Source organism: Cannabis sativa, chromosome 9, assembly GCF_029168945.1.
Source record: "Cannabis sativa cultivar Pink pepper isolate KNU-18-1 chromosome 9, ASM2916894v1, whole genome shotgun sequence".
NCBI lineage: Eukaryota > Viridiplantae > Streptophyta > Magnoliopsida > Rosales > Cannabaceae > Cannabis > Cannabis sativa.
The window spans coordinates 36,038,929-36,057,131 of record NC_083609.1 but is presented as its reverse complement, the minus strand read 5'-3'; the positions used below and the strand labels follow the sequence as shown (position 1 = coordinate 36,057,131).

The 18,203-nt window shown below is 32.3% G+C and overlaps 1 protein-coding gene across 2 annotated transcripts in view; it reads right to left on the bottom strand.

Moving 5' to 3' along the window:
* Positions 1-18,203, bottom strand: part of LOC115721273 (uncharacterized) — a 28,343-nt gene that overhangs the window by 6,320 nt on the left and 3,820 nt on the right. For both annotated transcript variants that reach the window (XM_061103796.1, XM_030650539.2), the window contains 3 exons: positions 7,255-7,344; positions 6,877-6,915; positions 6,572-6,676 (listed from right to left, as the gene is read on the bottom strand). In XM_061103796.1, the coding sequence (XP_060959779.1) occupies positions 6,572-6,676; positions 6,877-6,915; positions 7,255-7,344 (234 nt within the window). The remainder of the gene's footprint in view (positions 1-6,571; positions 6,677-6,876; positions 6,916-7,254; positions 7,345-18,203) is intronic.

The window sequence follows — 18,203 nt, the reverse complement described above, 5'->3', positions numbered from 1 at the left end:
AATCCTCACTATTAGACAAAGCTTGCTCATACTAAAATTTGGAGGACTAAGTCTTGGAACCCCGTGAAGTGGTATAAGTATTAAACAACAAAAGTAAATTTTTATAATCTGAGTTGTAAGACTTAAAATGGTTCACTTTTGAGACCAAAAATAATTGATCCCACTCATTATTATTCCCAACCTTCTATCAACCCTTTCAAAAATAGGGAATTCTTTCGACCATTACACCATGAGTAGAAGCCACCTTCAATTAATGTCTTTAAAGCAACACTCGTCAATAATATTGCAAAACATTTTCACTAATACTTCAATTAACAAGCCTCTCATTTCTTATTTGATTATCAACAATCTTATTAAAGGCAACGCCGCAAACCCAATGGCCACCATATTTCTCTTCTAGATGACAAAAGAGAGTCCATGAGTGTTTTTATTGTTCCAAGTCTAGGTTCAGGTCCTCATTGAACCATGTTGTTCACACAGTAATCAGGCCAACTCGCTCGTATATTTAAACGAAATAAAATTTAGAAGTAACTAAGTAAAATAGAGAACACACGCATGAATTTATAATATCCATGTGACTACCCAAAATTTGATTTTCTCAAAAAAATTCTCCACTGATCTCTCAAAAGCTTCAAAGATTCTACTATTTCACTTGGTCCACACATCCCTATAATAATGCCAAAAGTGTAGACCTCCACAACTTAACTCTTCTTTTGCCCCTACTAGTTTGCGTAGCAAACATGGAAAACTCAATTTGACTTAAATTCTTTGTATAATTAACACCTGATTTTTTGAGTGTATGTGCATTGTAGTAACAAATGTTCAATTGTTTCATAACTAAATCTACAACAAAAAATTGGTCAAAAGAGATGTCCATGTATGGTCTTCTCTTTTCCAAAACCTCATGCACACTTGCTTTTCTTAAAGCCACCAACCAGCCCAAGACTTTTACTTTTACAGGTACACTACTTTTCCAAAGAGTTTTGGTCCAATCTAAATCAATTGAACACTAATTTGAAGTAAACTAGAGGAAAGAAAATTTACAAGAGAATGATTCTCCAAATTTTGGCGTCCAACCTCTACAATCAATTGATATATGGGCTCAAAACTTCCCTGTCCAAAGATTTTCTCCTGAAATTAAAGTCTCAATTGATCACCCGAAAGCTACCTTCCTCTACTATTGACATATCTTTGATGCACATGCTCTTTGATCTAGCCAAAATTGCTAATTTCGGGTAGGAATTCAACAATGAGTTCTCTCCAATCCACACATCTTTCCAAAACCAGATTCCCTACCAGAAATGACACTAAACTTAAGTAATTACCATATAGCCATGAAATTCCTTTCCAAGGTCCTCGGAGGACATTCTCTCACCTAATTTGGTGTCCCAAAAGTTATCTGATATTCCATAATGACTTTTGATCACTTTATGAGTGAATCTTTTTCACAAGGAAATCTCCATAGCCATTTCTTCAACAATCCCTTGTTGTGTGCATCCAGCCTCCCAATTTCTAGTCCCTCTTCCGCTTTCGGTTTACACACTTCCTCCCAAGCAACCAGGTGTTCACCTTTCGAAAGATCACCACCTTCCCAAAGAAAGTTTGTCATCATCCTCTCAAATGTTTGTAGCATCATCTTTGGTGCTTTTAATATAAAAAGGTAGTAAATAGGATGAGAGGAAATAACTGATTGGATAAGTGTTAATCTCCCCCGCCCCCTTGTCAAGAAGGAACATTTCTAACCATCCATCCTCTTTGTACATTTTTCAATAACTGGCCTCCAAAACTCAATTCTATTAGGGGATCCCCGTAAAGGAATTTCAAGATATTTCATTAGCAAGTTTCCTACCTGACACTCGGTGGATAAAGCACACCTAGAAATCACGCTCTCCTCCAAGAAAATACCTAAATATTTGACTCTTTCTCATGTTAACTCTCAATCCTGAGATCGCACAGAATGTATTAACCACTAAAACTATATTACTCAATGAAATCTCGCCTTTTACAAAAAGTAACGTATCATCTACAAACTGTAAATGGCTAACTTGGATCTTCTCCTTCCCTACCAAGAATCCAAATAACTTCTTAGACTCTCCTGATTTGTCAATCTTTCTTCCTAACACATCACCACTAATATAAATAGAAAAGGGAAAAGAAGATCACCTTACCTAAGCCCCTAAAACCCAAGATCTTTTATCTTGGTTTTCCATTTATAATTATGGCAACTGAAGTTGATGCCATACATTCCCTAATCCACATCCTCCAATTTTCTTTGAATCCTTAACTTGAGTCATATTAACCTCGGGTTACTTAGTTCCAACATCAATCTCTTTTCATAATCATATAAATCACGAGCCTAGACCACCAACTAGCTGAAGCGATCACCCCCTACAAGAGATAAGACTCTAGCAAACTCAAAAAGCGTAAACCTTATTACTTGTAGCATCAAAAAAATATAACAGTCTCTTTGGAACAACTTTTGTCATCATAACCTACTCCACACTTAAAGCACATATAAAGTAACAAATCATAGTGGAAAGGTAGACAAATATTTTTACTTTCACTAGGAATAAGAACATCGTACATAGAGGTGTAAGAAGAGAATGTCAGATTTTATACTAAAAATACCTGTTAGAGAGTCCCACATTTCTAATGTGTAAAAAAATAATAGAATATATAAGAGGAATGCGCTACTCCTCCCATTGCCAATTGGTTTTGAGATGGAACCTCATGCACCTTATTATACACTCACCTATTCTACTACCTAAACCATACACTTTCGCATGTTAACATGGTATCAGAGCAAAAATAAACCAAAAAAAATCTCTAGCGACTATCCAACCCAAAAAAAAAACTGATCGAAGTAGAGCCAAAAGAAAAAAGGAGCCACCAAAAATCCAGAACAAAAAAATGATCCAAGAGCCAAAGTAATGGAAAAAAAGCCACTTGTGATCAGCAAGTATAGTAAGCCAAAAAGAGCCACAGTGAGCTAAAAGAGCCACTTGTGATCGAGTTGTGCAAGATTGGTGAGCAAAAAAAAAAATAGCCACCATCTTGAGGGGGAATGTTAGAGAATCCTACATTGATAATGTGTTGAAATTAAATACCATATATAAGATGCATAGGCTACTCCTCTCATTGCCAATTAGTTTTAAGATGAAACTCCATTCATCTTATCCCACATTCTAAGTAGTAACATTCCAAAAAAAACAAGTCAAAAGAGTCGCTTGTGATTCCGGGATAGTAAGCCAAAAAGAGCCACTGTGAACTAAAAGAGCCACTTGTGATCAAATCGTACAAGATTGGTGTGCAAAAAAAATAGCCACCATCTTAAGTGGAAATGTTAGAGATTCTCGCATTGATAATGTACGTTGAAACTAAATACCATATATAAGATGCATGGGCTACTCCTCTCATTGCCAATTGGTTTTGAGATGGAACCTCATTCACCTTATCCCCAAATTCTAACATGGTATCAGAGCAAAATAATAAAAAAAAATCTCTAATGACTATCCAACCCCAACGAAAAATAAACCGATCTAAATAGAGCCTACAAAAGGAGCCACTAAAAATTCAAAAAAATTGATCCAAGAGCCAAAAGTCAAAAAACACAACTTAGTGTCTGCAGAAGTTTATGCAAGAAATCATTATCTAAATTAATTATCTAAATTAAAGAAGGAAGAGAAGCATGATGTTTTGTGTTTGGGGTCACTTATAGTTTTGATGCATTAATTTAGATAATTATGCACTAAAGTCTAAATAAATTATATTAGCATATGGTATATGTTGGAATATAATTTTGGAGAATTATCAAGTATTATCTTATATGTTTTGAGTCACATAAAATCATAATTAGTTTTAGACTATAGTTTGGTACATTGTTTGGAGACTAATTATAACCTTGTCCACACCATCAAGCAAAATTTCTGGATAAATATTAAGTTCCTTACATTTTCACAATTCTTTCCTAGTGATTTTGGCTATGGAATCAATGCTTAGAATCCTTGTGATTTTTCTGTAGAAATCTAGAAGAAACAAGGAGTAGAAAGTTTCCAAGTGTTCGGCAAAGGAGGTAGACACCTCCTCTCAAGTTTGTGGATATTTCTTGATATTGTTCATGCTTAATTATGTTCTATTTATGGTGAATTAATTGATGTTTAGATTAAAAGGATGTCATTTTATGATAGAGTCATTCTAGGTTTGATCCTTGACATCTTAGTTTTGATTCGAGGATGTTTTGGGTTTGCTCTGTTGGTAATAGAAGATGAAAAACACTCTTTGTTTATTAGCTATCTCACTCGGCAGTAATGCCAAAAATTATTTAATGTAAATAAAAATGGTCTATTTATAGAGAAGGGAAGAAAAGTAACCCTAGAGAAATGGGCCAAAAATAAAGGCTCAGTGGGCCACAAAAACTAATACCCTCCCCTCAAGATGAACTATATATGTTTTTTAAGTTTATCTTGGTTACAATAGATTGAAAATAGCTTGGTAAAAGAGGCTTGGTGAGGATGTCGGCAATGTTATTTTTGGTGGTGACATGAATTAGCTTTAGTGTGCCTTCTTGGGTCTTCTCTCGGACAACGTGGCTGTCAACCTGGATGTGCTTTGTGCGTTCATGGAATAAGGGATTTTCGGAGATGTGAATGGCAGCAGTGTTGTCACAGTAAAGGATGGCGAGATCTTTGTGCTGGATGCCAAAGTCACGAAGAAGTGCCAACAGCCAAGTGATCTCACAAGTGGCATGAGCCATAGCCCGATATTCAGCTTCAGTGGAAGAACGAGAAACGGTGGACTGATTTTTTTTATTTCCAAGAGATGAGAGATCTGTCAAGAAAAATACAGTAGCCAGAAACAGACCTTCTAGTGTCACTGCAAGAGGCCCAATCAGCATCTGAAAAAAGTTTTAGATGAAAGTCTTTGCTTGACATATCAGTAGCACACCGCTAACATCAATGGAGTTTTGGTCGGGGGTGGGTGGTGCTCTTGGCTGCGGGAGTGGTTGCTGGTGGCCCTAGGACATCGTCATTAAGATTTATAATAGTTTTAGAATTACCCTAGAGGTTGTAGCACTCAAACCTGACTGTCATAAAGGCTCCTTGATGTTATTATTTATATAATATGTTTGATACTTATTGTTATGATAAGTAAGTTGGGTTAGTTTTAGCTTATTTAGTGGGCTTTTGTAGTTCATTAGTTACTCTATTTGTGTAGGTAAACCACGAAACTAAGCATGGTGTTGGGAGCTGTCAAGATTCTGTCCAGAATATGCATATTGTTAATTCTGACTTACTGGTTGGTGAGGGTCACATTCTTTTGCATTCAATAGTATTTCTCATGAACTTTTATTACTTCTAATTTCTAAACAATTTAATCTTTGTGTTGTTTGGTACTGCTTTACGAAACTATTTTAGTTTTTAAGACTAATAACTATGATCTTATTTTAAATTAGTAGCTCTAAACTCAAATTACTCTTTTATAAAGTTTATCATGTAGTAGTTAATTATCAATATTGACATCTAATTTTCAATAGTTTTCGTTAGATGAGCTTCATTCTTGAAACAGAGCATTAGGGGCAACACACGACAAGATGAGCTTCATTCTTGAAAGTTAAAATCATGAACAGAGCATATGTTGTTACCTTCTTTATCTATTCCTCCAAAATCTTCTCCCCCAAATTTCATTAACTGTTGAGAATCATGGGGTTCCATCTCAAAACCAATTGGCTATGAGTGGAGTAGCCCATGTTCTTATATATGGCCTTATTCTCTACCATTTATTTTATGTGGGACAATATCCACAACATTCCCCCTCAAGATGATGGCTATGTTTTGCTCATCAATCTTGAACCGTGTCAAAGTGGACATGGTTACTATATGTATAGGTGTGGATCGGATAGGATCACTTGCCCGCAAGGGATATGGCTCTGATACCATGATAGAAGATGAAAAACACTCTTTGTTTATTAGCTATCTCACACGGCAGTAATGCCAAAAAGTATTTAATGTAAATACAAATGGTCTATTTATAGAGAAGGGAAGAAGAGTAACCCTAGAGAAATGGGCCAAAAATAAAGGCCCAGTGGGCCACAGAAACTAATATTAACGGTCACAGATGAGTTTTCAGGAAAGGCTTAAAAAGTTATGATCCGAGGAAAGCCTTCCCATCATATATATAGTTTCCCCACCTTTGTAGCACTGCCTGTTAATCTAATAATAATTTATTGTTTATTTTTATTATATATTACCTATAAATTTCAGAATTTTATTTTTACATAAACTTTTATGTTCTGGACTATAAATGACTATTATGTTATATGAATATTTTTATGTTTAGGAGCTATTCTTTTACTTAATTTTCTTCTTTTTTTTTCATGGCTCTACAACATATTGAATATATGGGCTGTATTTCTTCCAAAAAAAAAATATACATGCCCTATAATCTAAAATCACTTAAATATAATTACTCTGTCATGTGTGTATAAACTTGAAAAGCCATAATCATACATTGACATTATATATTTTTAATGAAATATATCTTACGTTCTATACAGTAATACAATATAACTTACACATAAGATGGCATGTAGTTGTTCCAAATCATCGGAATTGGAAATATTATAGCTGATCTTGTTGATAGAGTCATCAACATTCTCCCCTCCTGCGTCTTCTACATACTAATGATTTGAAGTTCATCAACCATTAAAAATAATAAATGCATAATAAGGGTATTACAAGTTGTTTAAACTATTCTTTTCAATTATTTCTCTTCATTAAATATTATTACTTCCTATATTTAATTAAGACAGTTTATTTACAACCTTGAAATTGATATACATGAATTACTATTTGTTTTGTTTAAAGAAAAAAGGGGTACCTTTAACTTGAATGTTTCTTTAGCGAATGACCACAGTCCCTATAAAGAATATGAATCTGATCAACAAGTGGTTAATTCGACATGATTTGCAGTAATTGAAATAAATGAAAGGATGATGTACTAAACAACATACAAAAATTATGTATAGGACATTATGAAAGCCCAATACAGTATAACTACAGTGACAAAAAAATATTTTAGAACCTAATAATAAGTTAATAATAATAATAAAAAAAAAATATCTATTTCATAGAGATAATGTGATATAATAAATTAGCTAGATTTATGTTTTTCTTTTAACACTGAAAGTCACTTGCAATATCTATAAACAAGAGATTTAGGTAAGGAAGTTATACTATACTGGTATGTTTTGAGTACATTGTTATATTCCATCCATGCTACAATTGGTTTGAACGACGATTTCCTGCTTGAAGATACATTAGTCAAGCATAAGTAATTTTGTTTAATCTGCAAAAGAGTAAATCATGTGTGAGTACATATAATAAATTGAAATTATTTTCCATAATTAATGTTTTTACATCTATTTTTTATGATGTGTAAGAAATCTGCCAAAATCTTATTACATTTTATAATTTATGCATGGCTTTTCATGTTGTCATATGTCAAATATGGGGAATCACTTATTGATAATCTTCTTTGATCTCTAGCTTTATTGTTTTTTACTTGTATAATATAAATCATAAAACAAATATTTACCTAGAAAAATTTATTATTGGATATTATTCTCTCAAATACTATTTTTTTTATGAACCAAAAAACTTCATTACACCAAAATTATTTCTTACAGACTGAAGAGACTTTACAATTAGCCTCAAAGTACTTTCTATAGAAATAATTTTGCAAAATAAACAATCTTTTTCATTTTTTTACAATGTCTCAAACCACACTGACTCTGCCTTGGTTATCTTCTTAGATTGAACACAAGTTATTCTATATTTTGTCACCAGCTTAACTCTGTGTACTAGCTGCTCCGCCAATTGTAGTAGAGAAAAGGAATCGCACGACGTATATTCTCGTCTATAAATAGGAGACTCCATTATTTAAAAAATATATGGATTCTTGATCATACCATACCAGTCGAAACTCTGCCAGATTTCCAAAATACTCTCGAGCTTGTGACTGCCAATCGAAGGAAAGAAGAGAACGACAATTCATTTAGGAGGAATTGTGTAATTTTGTAGAGTTGTAATCTTTGATTAGATCAATCTTGGTGTATTGAATTGTAATTGGAAATACAAATTTGTTGCTGAGCTAATTTTCAATGTCAACAGCTGGCGTTGTCTGTGGAAATAATTTGAACAAAAAGTTGAGGACTAGGCTACAATCTAGAATGGGATCTAAGAAAGCGTAGCAAAATGTGTAGAAAATTGTAGTTTCAAATGAAGGAGATATGTCAATCTAGATCATTATTCTTATCGCTGCAGTGGCAGTAGAAATAAAAGAGATAAACCAAAGAATGACTATGCAGGACAAACTTAACGAGGAACTACGACGTCTCACGGAAGAGAAGCTTTGATAAGAACATCACATTGTTGAAGAAAGACATCAAGATGAACAAGACAAAAATCATTAGCATCATTAAGATGCGACTTAGTGTTTGCAGAAGTTTATGCAAGAAATGGCATAGGCGTACAAAGATGAACAACACTCAAACATCACAAGACATTGGGGAAACAAGATATATAGATCCATCTGTGGGAATCATTTGAACAAAAAGTTGAGGACTAGGCTACAGTCTAGAATGGGATCTATGAAAGTGTTGGAGAATGCGCAGAAAACGGTAGTTTTTAATGAAAGAGATATTGCAAGATGGATCACTATTCTTATCGTTACTCTGGCAGTGGAAATGAAAGAGATAAACCAAAGTATGACTATGCAGAATAAACATAACGAGCAAGTACGACGTCTCATAGAAGAGAAGTTTTGACAAGAACATCACCTTGTTGAAGAAAGACATCAACATGACCAAGACAAAAATTATTGTCATCATCAAGACGCCACTTAGTGTATGCAGAAGTTTATGCACGAAATGGCAAATGCATGCAAGGATGAATAAAACTCAAACATCACAAGACGCTGAGGAAACATGATATACAGATCCTCTAAGAAGCGAGGAAAGGTTTTAAGAGCAACTGCAGTAGCCAAAATCACCTACAATATGGGAGAAGAAAGGAGAAACCAACCAGAAACATTTGAAAATAGAAAAAAAAAATTGCTCGAGGAGAAAAGGATAACCACTACAAAAAATGGAAAATCTACGTCCGTACAAATATCCAAAAATATTGTTGGCGCAAAGCGAACACTTTAAAAACACTTTCACCAAATGTATGGTAATAAACAAAAGGAGGTAGAGTGTGATCTCAAGCAAAATAGAATAACAAAGAAGTTTCCATTAATTACAATCCAATCTCGATATTATGAACTTGGGCGATCTAAAGATGACAATTGTTATAATGAAAATAAAAGATAATGAAGGAAGTCATGGATAAAATTGGAGAAGGCGAGCTAAACAACCCAAATAGAGCGACATTGGAAACTTAGCAAAATCTCCATTCACAAGATGAATCATAGAAGATTCGAAGCTTAAAGACTTCAGAATGCTAACCTTTGCATTATTCGATAGAGTATGCGATCCATTAGAACATGTGCTTCAATTTGAACACAAAATTGCATTCGAGACAAATAATCCAGCAATCAAGTACAAGGCCTTCTCCACAACTTTATGGTTCAAATAATAGAAGAATTGATTGATTAATTCATTCAATGAACTTGTGTAGCACTTCACTACACAATTTGAAAGAAATACCAAAAGCAAAAAATAAAGGAAGAACCTCTACCATATAGAATAGAAGAAAGGGGAACATCCCCACCAGTCCTTACAAAGGTTCATGACATAATGTACCAAGTGAGCGAGGTAACTCCAAAAGACGCGACAAGCTATTTCACCAAGAACTTGTTGTTCGCTGTTAAGTGAACAACTCATACTTTCAAAGCTAAAAACAATTACAGAAGTAATAGAGAGAGGTGAAGGAGTCTTTGAGCTAATGGAAAAGCGAGATGAAGAACAAAAAAGAACAAAAAAATGGGGAAAGCTAGAAAATAAGAAGAGACAAAAAGAAAAGAGAGTTGCTCTGATCTCAAGTTTTCCTGAAGGTAATCCTCCTCCATGAACAAGGGAAAAACGCTATAGAAGCTCTAACATGAGGCCAGAACATAATCAAAGGGGATATGTTGAGAAGAGGTCAAGAATTTAGCCAGATTTTAAAGTCAAGCTCAATGCAAAACATACTCAGATCTTTCATAAAAATCAAGACAAACCAATATAGAAAGAGCCTTACAGGATTGTTGTGCCCATTGAGAGAATGGTTAGACAAAACATTTTGCCTTCCATAATGATGTAGGCTATCACACTAATGATTCAAGGTCACTAATCAAATAGATACAATCAATAATCAAGGCAGGAGGTCTCCAACAATATTAAAAAAAGAGTCAGGGAAGATGAGTTGAAGAACCTTATACTGAAGAAAAAACTGAAGGGAAAATAAGGCAAATAACGTGGGAAGAGCATGCGTCATCTAAAGCGAAAGCAACAATATTGATGCAGATCCCCATGGTTCTAGGGAATACAGAGCCAACCATTCACCACGAAAATATCACCCGACAAGAGAAGTGAATTATAGAAAGAGTAAAGAGGATCTAAGCTCAACAGCACAAGGTCAACTACATTCTTCCTGAAGAGAATATTTTCCAACTCTACCAATCACTTTTATAGAAAATCACTTTTGAGGAGTGAAGTTATCGCATGATGATGATTTGGTGATCCAACTACAAATTTCAGATTGTATTTTGGACAAAATCTTAATAGATGGAAGGATCAACATATATATACTATTCTATAAGGCACTTATTAATATGGGGGTAGATGAGACCTTGCCAGTACTCTCCATTGAGAATAACTAGGTCTACCCCATGGGAGCAATTAAACTCAATGTAAGAGTCGTAGGGAGAACTTTTAGAGTGGATTTCATTGTGATTAAAGAGGTATCTAGATATAATGCAATCATGGTGAGAGGATTGCTACACAGGATGCAAGGGGTGGCCTCTATGTTGCATCAGATCTTCAATGTCCATCGTCTAATGGAGTGCACATAAACATCAAGGGATGTCAAAAACTAGCCAAAAGTTGATGCACGCGGATGAGGAATGTCAATGGAGTGATATGGGAAATTGCGGCTAAAGAGAATAAATAGCAAACAGAGGGCCTCTTACAACCATATCTAAGGCACCTAGAGGGGGAATAAGAAAGGATAAATAACAAAAAAATGGACCCTTACAACCATATCTAAGGCACCTGGAAGGGGGAAGAAGAATGGAGTGCAAGAGATATCACAGAGGATGAACTGGAAGACATCCCACTTGATTTGTCAATGTCATGAAAATAGTGCTAGTGAGGGTGTTAATCCTAAAAATTAGCATGGCTAATCCTTGAGATTAGCCGACCATTAACCTGAAGACTAGCAGAGACACCCTAAAAGAGGTACCCCACATGTGTGATCTCGCATGGCTACATATGTGTCCCGACATGCCCCGAGAAAAGTCACTCAGCCTTGGCATGAGGAAGGCCACTCGTAAATGGCATGAGGAAAGTCACTCGGCCATGGCTTAAGGAAGGTGACTCGACCACGGCATAGGGAAGGTCACTTGGTCTTGGCTTGAGGAAGGTCACTTGGCCATGGCTTAAGGAAGGTCACTCAGCCTTGGCTTGAGGATGGTCACTCGACCATGATTTGAACAAGGTCACTTGGCCATGGCATGAGAAAGGCCACTTGGTCTTGGCTTGAGAAAGGTTACTCGACCATGGCATGGGGAAAGTCACTCAATCAAGTGTTGAGAAAAGTCACTCGACCAAGCTTAGAGGAAAGTCACTCTACCAAGTGTTGAGGAAAGTCACTCAGCCAAGTGTTGAGGAAAGTCACTCGACCATGGCATGAGGAAAGTCACTCGGCTAAGTGTTGAGGAAAGTCACTCGGGCAAGCATTGAGGAAAGTCACTCGGCCAAACATTGAAGAAAGTCACTAGGCTAAACATTGAAGAAAGTTAAGCATGCATGTCACACGGCATGCCCAACCATGCATGTCACTCGGCATGCTTAAGAAAGCATGTCACTCGGCATGGTCAAGCATGCAAGTCACTCGACATGCTAATGCATGTCACTCAGCATGCTCACGCATGCATGTCACTAAAGCATGCAAGTCACTCGGCATGCTCAAGCATGCTTGTCACTCGCCATGCTCAAGCATGCATGTCACTCGACATGCTCAAGCATGCGAGTCACTCGGTATGCTCAAGCATGCAAGTCACATGGCGTGCTCAAGCATCTAAGTCACTCAGCATGCTCAAGCATTAATGTCACTCGGTCAAGGTAGCATGTAAGCCACTCGACCAAGATTTGCATGCACATTAATTAATCAAGCATGCAAGTCACTCGGCATGCTCAAGCATGCTTGTCACTCGCTATGCTCAAGCATGCATGTCACTCGACATGCTCAAGCATGCAAGTCACTTGGCGTGCTCAAGCATGCAAGTCACTCGGCGTGCTCAAGCATGCAAGTCACTCGGCGTGCTCAAGCATGCAAGTCACTCGGCGTGCTCAAGCATCCCAGTCACTCAGCATGTTCAAGCATTAATGTCACTCGGTCAAGGTAGCATGTAAGCCACTCGATAAAGATTTGCATGCGCATTAATCAGACATGCTCTTGTCAATGACACAACCACGCCAAGTGAGATTTTTCCCAAGTTTTGATGATGAAGGCAACGAAGGTATGATTACAAGGAGAAGGTGTGCATGCAAGATGAGTACAACCACGTCTCCTACAAGTTTTGATGCTAAGGAGGTACGAGTAGTAGAGGCACCACACCTGCAAGGCCTAATATCCCGGCCAAGGGTGCACAACGGCCACTACCCCTGTAATTTGGGACCACCTAACACCAGACAAAGGTACAGAGTGCAAGACCACCATCTACAACCTCTTGCATACAGACCATAGATATAACCTTGTCCCTTGGGACCACCTTTGTATGCCAGGCCATTAGAGCCAATAAATGCCCCATTATCAGAAGTGAAAGGGGGTTGGAAAATAATTGCAACACTTCACTCTAAGAAATACAAGCATTTTTCTTCCTCCATTGTTGCTCTGAATATTTCTTCAAGTTTCTATATTTTTATATTTTCATCTTCATTCTATGTCTTGTGTTTGAGTTTCGATTTTTCAGGCTTAAGTTAGTTGACGAGTGTCAATTATTGAAGTGGGAAAATTTGAAGGAATTGTTTTTACTCATATCTTGAAAATCAAATTTTACACACACTCAAGCCAAACTTGTTCTTATTTCTTTTAGTATACTTGCAATTCTCTCTAGATTCCTAAATTATATTTCATCTAATTATAGAGAGAGTATTTTGTATATTACCATGTAAAAATTCATTCATTGTATTGAGGTGAGGTTGACATCGATATTGAAAAATAACTTGGGTATAACTGAGGTTGATACCAATTTTGTAAACAACCAAATTAGGTGAGATTGACACATCAATAATCTAGTGAGGTTGATACCCCGTTGAAAAAAACTATTAAGTTTGGGAAAGACCCTAAGGAAAAATCCCCCTATTTAAGGACTCGTCATACACGTTAACTTGGCCCATTAATTGAACTCAATGCTAGGTCCATAGCTTTAAAGATCAAAGATGTACGGAGCTTGAGTTCTCCCAATCCTTGTAAAATTAGGAGTTTGTAATTTCTATCCTTAAACTCCTTACATTCAAGTTTACTAATTGATTTTACTAGTATTTGTTTATTTACTTTGCATTAAATTTCAACCTTTGTATAAGATGTATTGTTGATTTTTAAATTTTTAAATAATCTCTCTCTTAGAAACATAAGCTTACACATAAAAAAAAAAAAAAAAAAAAAAAAAAAAAAGCCATGAGAGATAGGAAAAAGTTAAACTATTATAAATAAAGATTGAAAAACATATTCGTACTTCATCTAATTTTCACTTAAATATAAGTGGTATATACACCATATAGTAACTTTTCTCTAAAATTTATATTTATACTTTGACAAGAAAATTTTTACATTTATACTTTTTCTACCTATTTGTTTATTTTTTTTTTATTTTTACTGTTTTTTATTAATTAATTTTTTACAAAATTTTATTTTATTATTTTTTTAAAAAACAATACAAAAATTTATTATGTTTTTTCTCTCTTTTACATTTTCTTATTATTCACACCAAAACTATTTATTTTTCTTTAATTAATCACAATTTATAAAAAAATCTTAATTAATTTCTTTTTAACCTTTACTAAAATATGATCTTTAACTTTTACTTTTACACTTTTTCTTATATTTTTTTTAACACTCTTTTTATATCTTACAAAAAATTAAGCACTCCTCTTATATCTTTTTATCTTTTACATGATTAATAAAAGTAGTATTTTTTTTAGATGTTTTGTAGTTTATGCCGAGTTGATTTATGAATAATTTGTATATTTTAACAAGGTTGATATCTTGTTATTTTTCTATTCATTTATACCCGTCTTTTATTTATTTTATAGTTATTTTATAATTATCTTTATGTTATTTTTTAGGTGTTTTGTAGTTGTTTTATAGTTATTTTTGTATTTTTTTTTTTGTACAGTCGTTGTTTAGTTTATGTATATTTTCTATGGTGTACATTTTTAGTTTAATATGTACAATTTTTTTGTTGTATATGTATGCATTTGTTTTGTTATTTTTATGTTATTTTTTAGTTATTTTTAAGTGAGTTTAAGAATTTATTTTTGTTCAACGGTACTTTTTAGTTATTTTTTTATGGTCTGTAATTTTTGTTTTTGTATGTGTGTTGTTTTGTAGTTTAAATATATATATTTAATTTATTTTTGACACATTTTATTAAAATATAATGATAAGATTTTTTTGTCTTTTTTTTTTAATTGACACAATGTGCAATAGTTTATATTGACATATTAATTATATATTACCTATTATATTATATACCCCAATTTTAAAATCAATTTTATTATTTTAATTATTAATGTACTTATTTATTTAACTTTTAAAAAATAAATTATCATTTTAACAGCTACTAACTCGAAAAGGAAAAGGAAAAGGGAAAAATGTTGAAAGTATGAAGTTGTAATTAACAACAAATTCTATGAAAAAAAATAATGTAGTAGTACAAAAAGATAAATCAAGTTGTCAAAATTAAGTAAAAAAAGAAATTGTAATTAATACAAAAACATGTTGATGAGTTTATAATGGGGTGTGCATAAATCATTCAATCCAATGACAACCGACCGATGCAATTACAACTGACCGCCAAACATTAGATATCCAATTGTGATCGGATCAGATTGGATGTTGTTTTTGAATATCCAATTGGATCGGATCGGATGTTAGATGGGGTGATCGAAAATCCAATACATCCAACATCCAATAGAACAAATTAATATTTTCATTTAGTTTGGATGAGTAATTAAATTTTATATTGTTATACGTAAAACATATATGTATATATAAAAATTAACATTAAAATTTTACTCTTTTTTTGTTTGACTGGATGGATCCAATCGAATCCAATACATACTGGACCTAAAATATTGGATGGATCCGATCCGATCAAAAAAATATTAGGTCTAAAATATTGAATAAACCAAAATTAAACAAATAAATATATATAAAATACAACCAACGGATACATCTAATGGATGTTGGATCGATTGGATGACTGAAATTAATTAGATCGGATCGGATGGTAAAATTAAACATTCAATATATAATTGGATCAAATTTGGATAGGCCTAAAAATATTAGATGTGGTCCAATGAAAACCCTTTTGATATTATTTTGCATATTACACTTACTAAAGCATTGATTTTGTTATTTTGCGTTGCCCTGTAGTTATCTTTTTGTTGTTTTATAGTTGTCTTCATGTTATTTGTTAAGTTGTTTTAATTTTTTTTTTTAATTTTACTGAAACACAGTATTTTGTAATTATGAAACTTTAGCATAGTATTTTTGAAAACTTGATAGAGTAAAAATATATATAAAAAAATGTAATAGTAAAAATGATAAAAAAAAAATTGGTATTTTTCAAGATCCCTTTAGACAATTGGAGTTGAAGCCCAATAATAACATGTATAGGTATAAAATAATCTTACATATATTAAAAGAGCCAATAAATATTACTATTTATGAAAAGGTCAACCAAAACTAATCGTTTAATGGGATTGCACCTTTTATTCCTTCTATGCACCTATATATATATCAATAAAATTATTCAACAATCAAAAATTTACTACACTTTCTATAATTATATACCCCCTCTCTCATCTATTCTACATTTTATCACTATTTTCTTCTTTTTCTTTAAACTTATTTATGAATCTACATTATTGAAGAAATCAGTATATTAGTTTTTTTTTAAATGTATTTTGCAATTTAATAATAAGAAACCACAATAAATTTCTTTAAATAAAAATAATTTTATTCTAAAGAGGAAAGTAAATTTATAAATAATTACCAAAAAAAAAAACTAATAATGTTTAAATGACTACCAAAAATACTATTTTTAGTGATATTTTCACTAATAGTCCAAACAAAATTACTTGTTACTAAAAAGTAATATTTAAATATAAATTGTTATTAATTTAATTTTACTCACAATATATTATTAATAATTATAATTTTTGTGACTAATAATTTTAGTCACGGATTTTTTAGAAATAAGAGCATCAACAATAGGAGCAATTTTTAGTGTTGCTTAAGTAAACCCATTATTAGCTCTTACCCAATTATTATTTTTTTTGAAATTATTTCACAAATACAAAAACAACAAAAAACTTACAAAGATACGGTTTCATGGAATTTTAAATATTCTTACGATTTTTTTGATTTTATTTATATAAAATACGGTTTTTTTATGTTGTACTCTTGTTAATTTGTTGTTGATTTTTTATTATCTGTATGTTATTTTTTGTTGTTGTTTTGATGTTATTTTTATGTTACTTTTATGTAGTTTTCTCGTTATTTTCGTGTTGTTTCTATAAAAAATTGTAAAAATATATATATATAAAAAATTAAACGTAAAAATGTAATTTTTTTTATATTTTTACCTTATGTAATTATCTCAATTTTTTTTTTCATAAAAAGAAAAGAAAAAAGCAAAGCACCATAACTATACAACAACGACTCAATTACGTTAACTTTACAAATTTCTCTACCTTTCTCCTCTACCTCCACCCTGAACAAGTAACTCCCCATACAACTCCCATTGCTTTAATGTAGGAATGATGATTTATGTTAACTCACAATTTTTTTTTTATTTTAATCACAAATTTAATTGTTACCAAAAGTTTTTTTTTTTTTGAAGTGTATATTAACTTAAATACGCATATGTTTACCATGACAAAAAATACATATTTTTAATTAATATTTATAGCTTACAATAAAAAAATTACTGTTAGACTTTCACGCCCTACCTCATCTCATCTCTTTCATATATTTATCTTTTTTTTTTCTTCATTTTTTAAATTTACACTGTTAAAGATGAGCACATTAATTATTTTTTTTTAGAAAAAATGCATATGGTAATTTAATAATTAGAGACCATAAGTAAATCCTTTTTAATAACATTATCATATTTTGAAGAACAAATTAAATTATAAATAATTACAATATATATTAGCATAGATCTGTATATTTTATTATGAAAAAAATACATATTTTTAATTAATATTTATAGCTTTCTCCGATAATATCTCATATTATTTATTGTTTATATCTCATGTGTATTTAATTTAATAATTATTTTAATTATAGTAATAAATTTCGAAATAACTAATACAATTATATATATTAGCTTAATATGTAATTTTAATTTACCTTTATCATTATGTTTTTCATATTAAATATCTTTGCTAAATATTAATATATGCTTATGTGAATTTAATATAATATTTATTAAAATAATATTAATATATTTTAAATTAATTGATACTTAAAAATTTCTTTAAAATATAAAAAAAATTCGAATAGAATTATACATAGTAATGATGGTTTAAAAAAAATGGTAATGTTGGTAACTATTACCTTTTTGATAGTTGCTATTTAGTAAATTTTTTGTGTTATATATTTTGTTTAGAAAAATTTTGTATTCTACCATATTTAATTTTAATTGAAGGAACTTTTTATTATTATATCAAATTTTTATGTATGTGTAATTTCTAATTTTACTTTAAAGTTTAG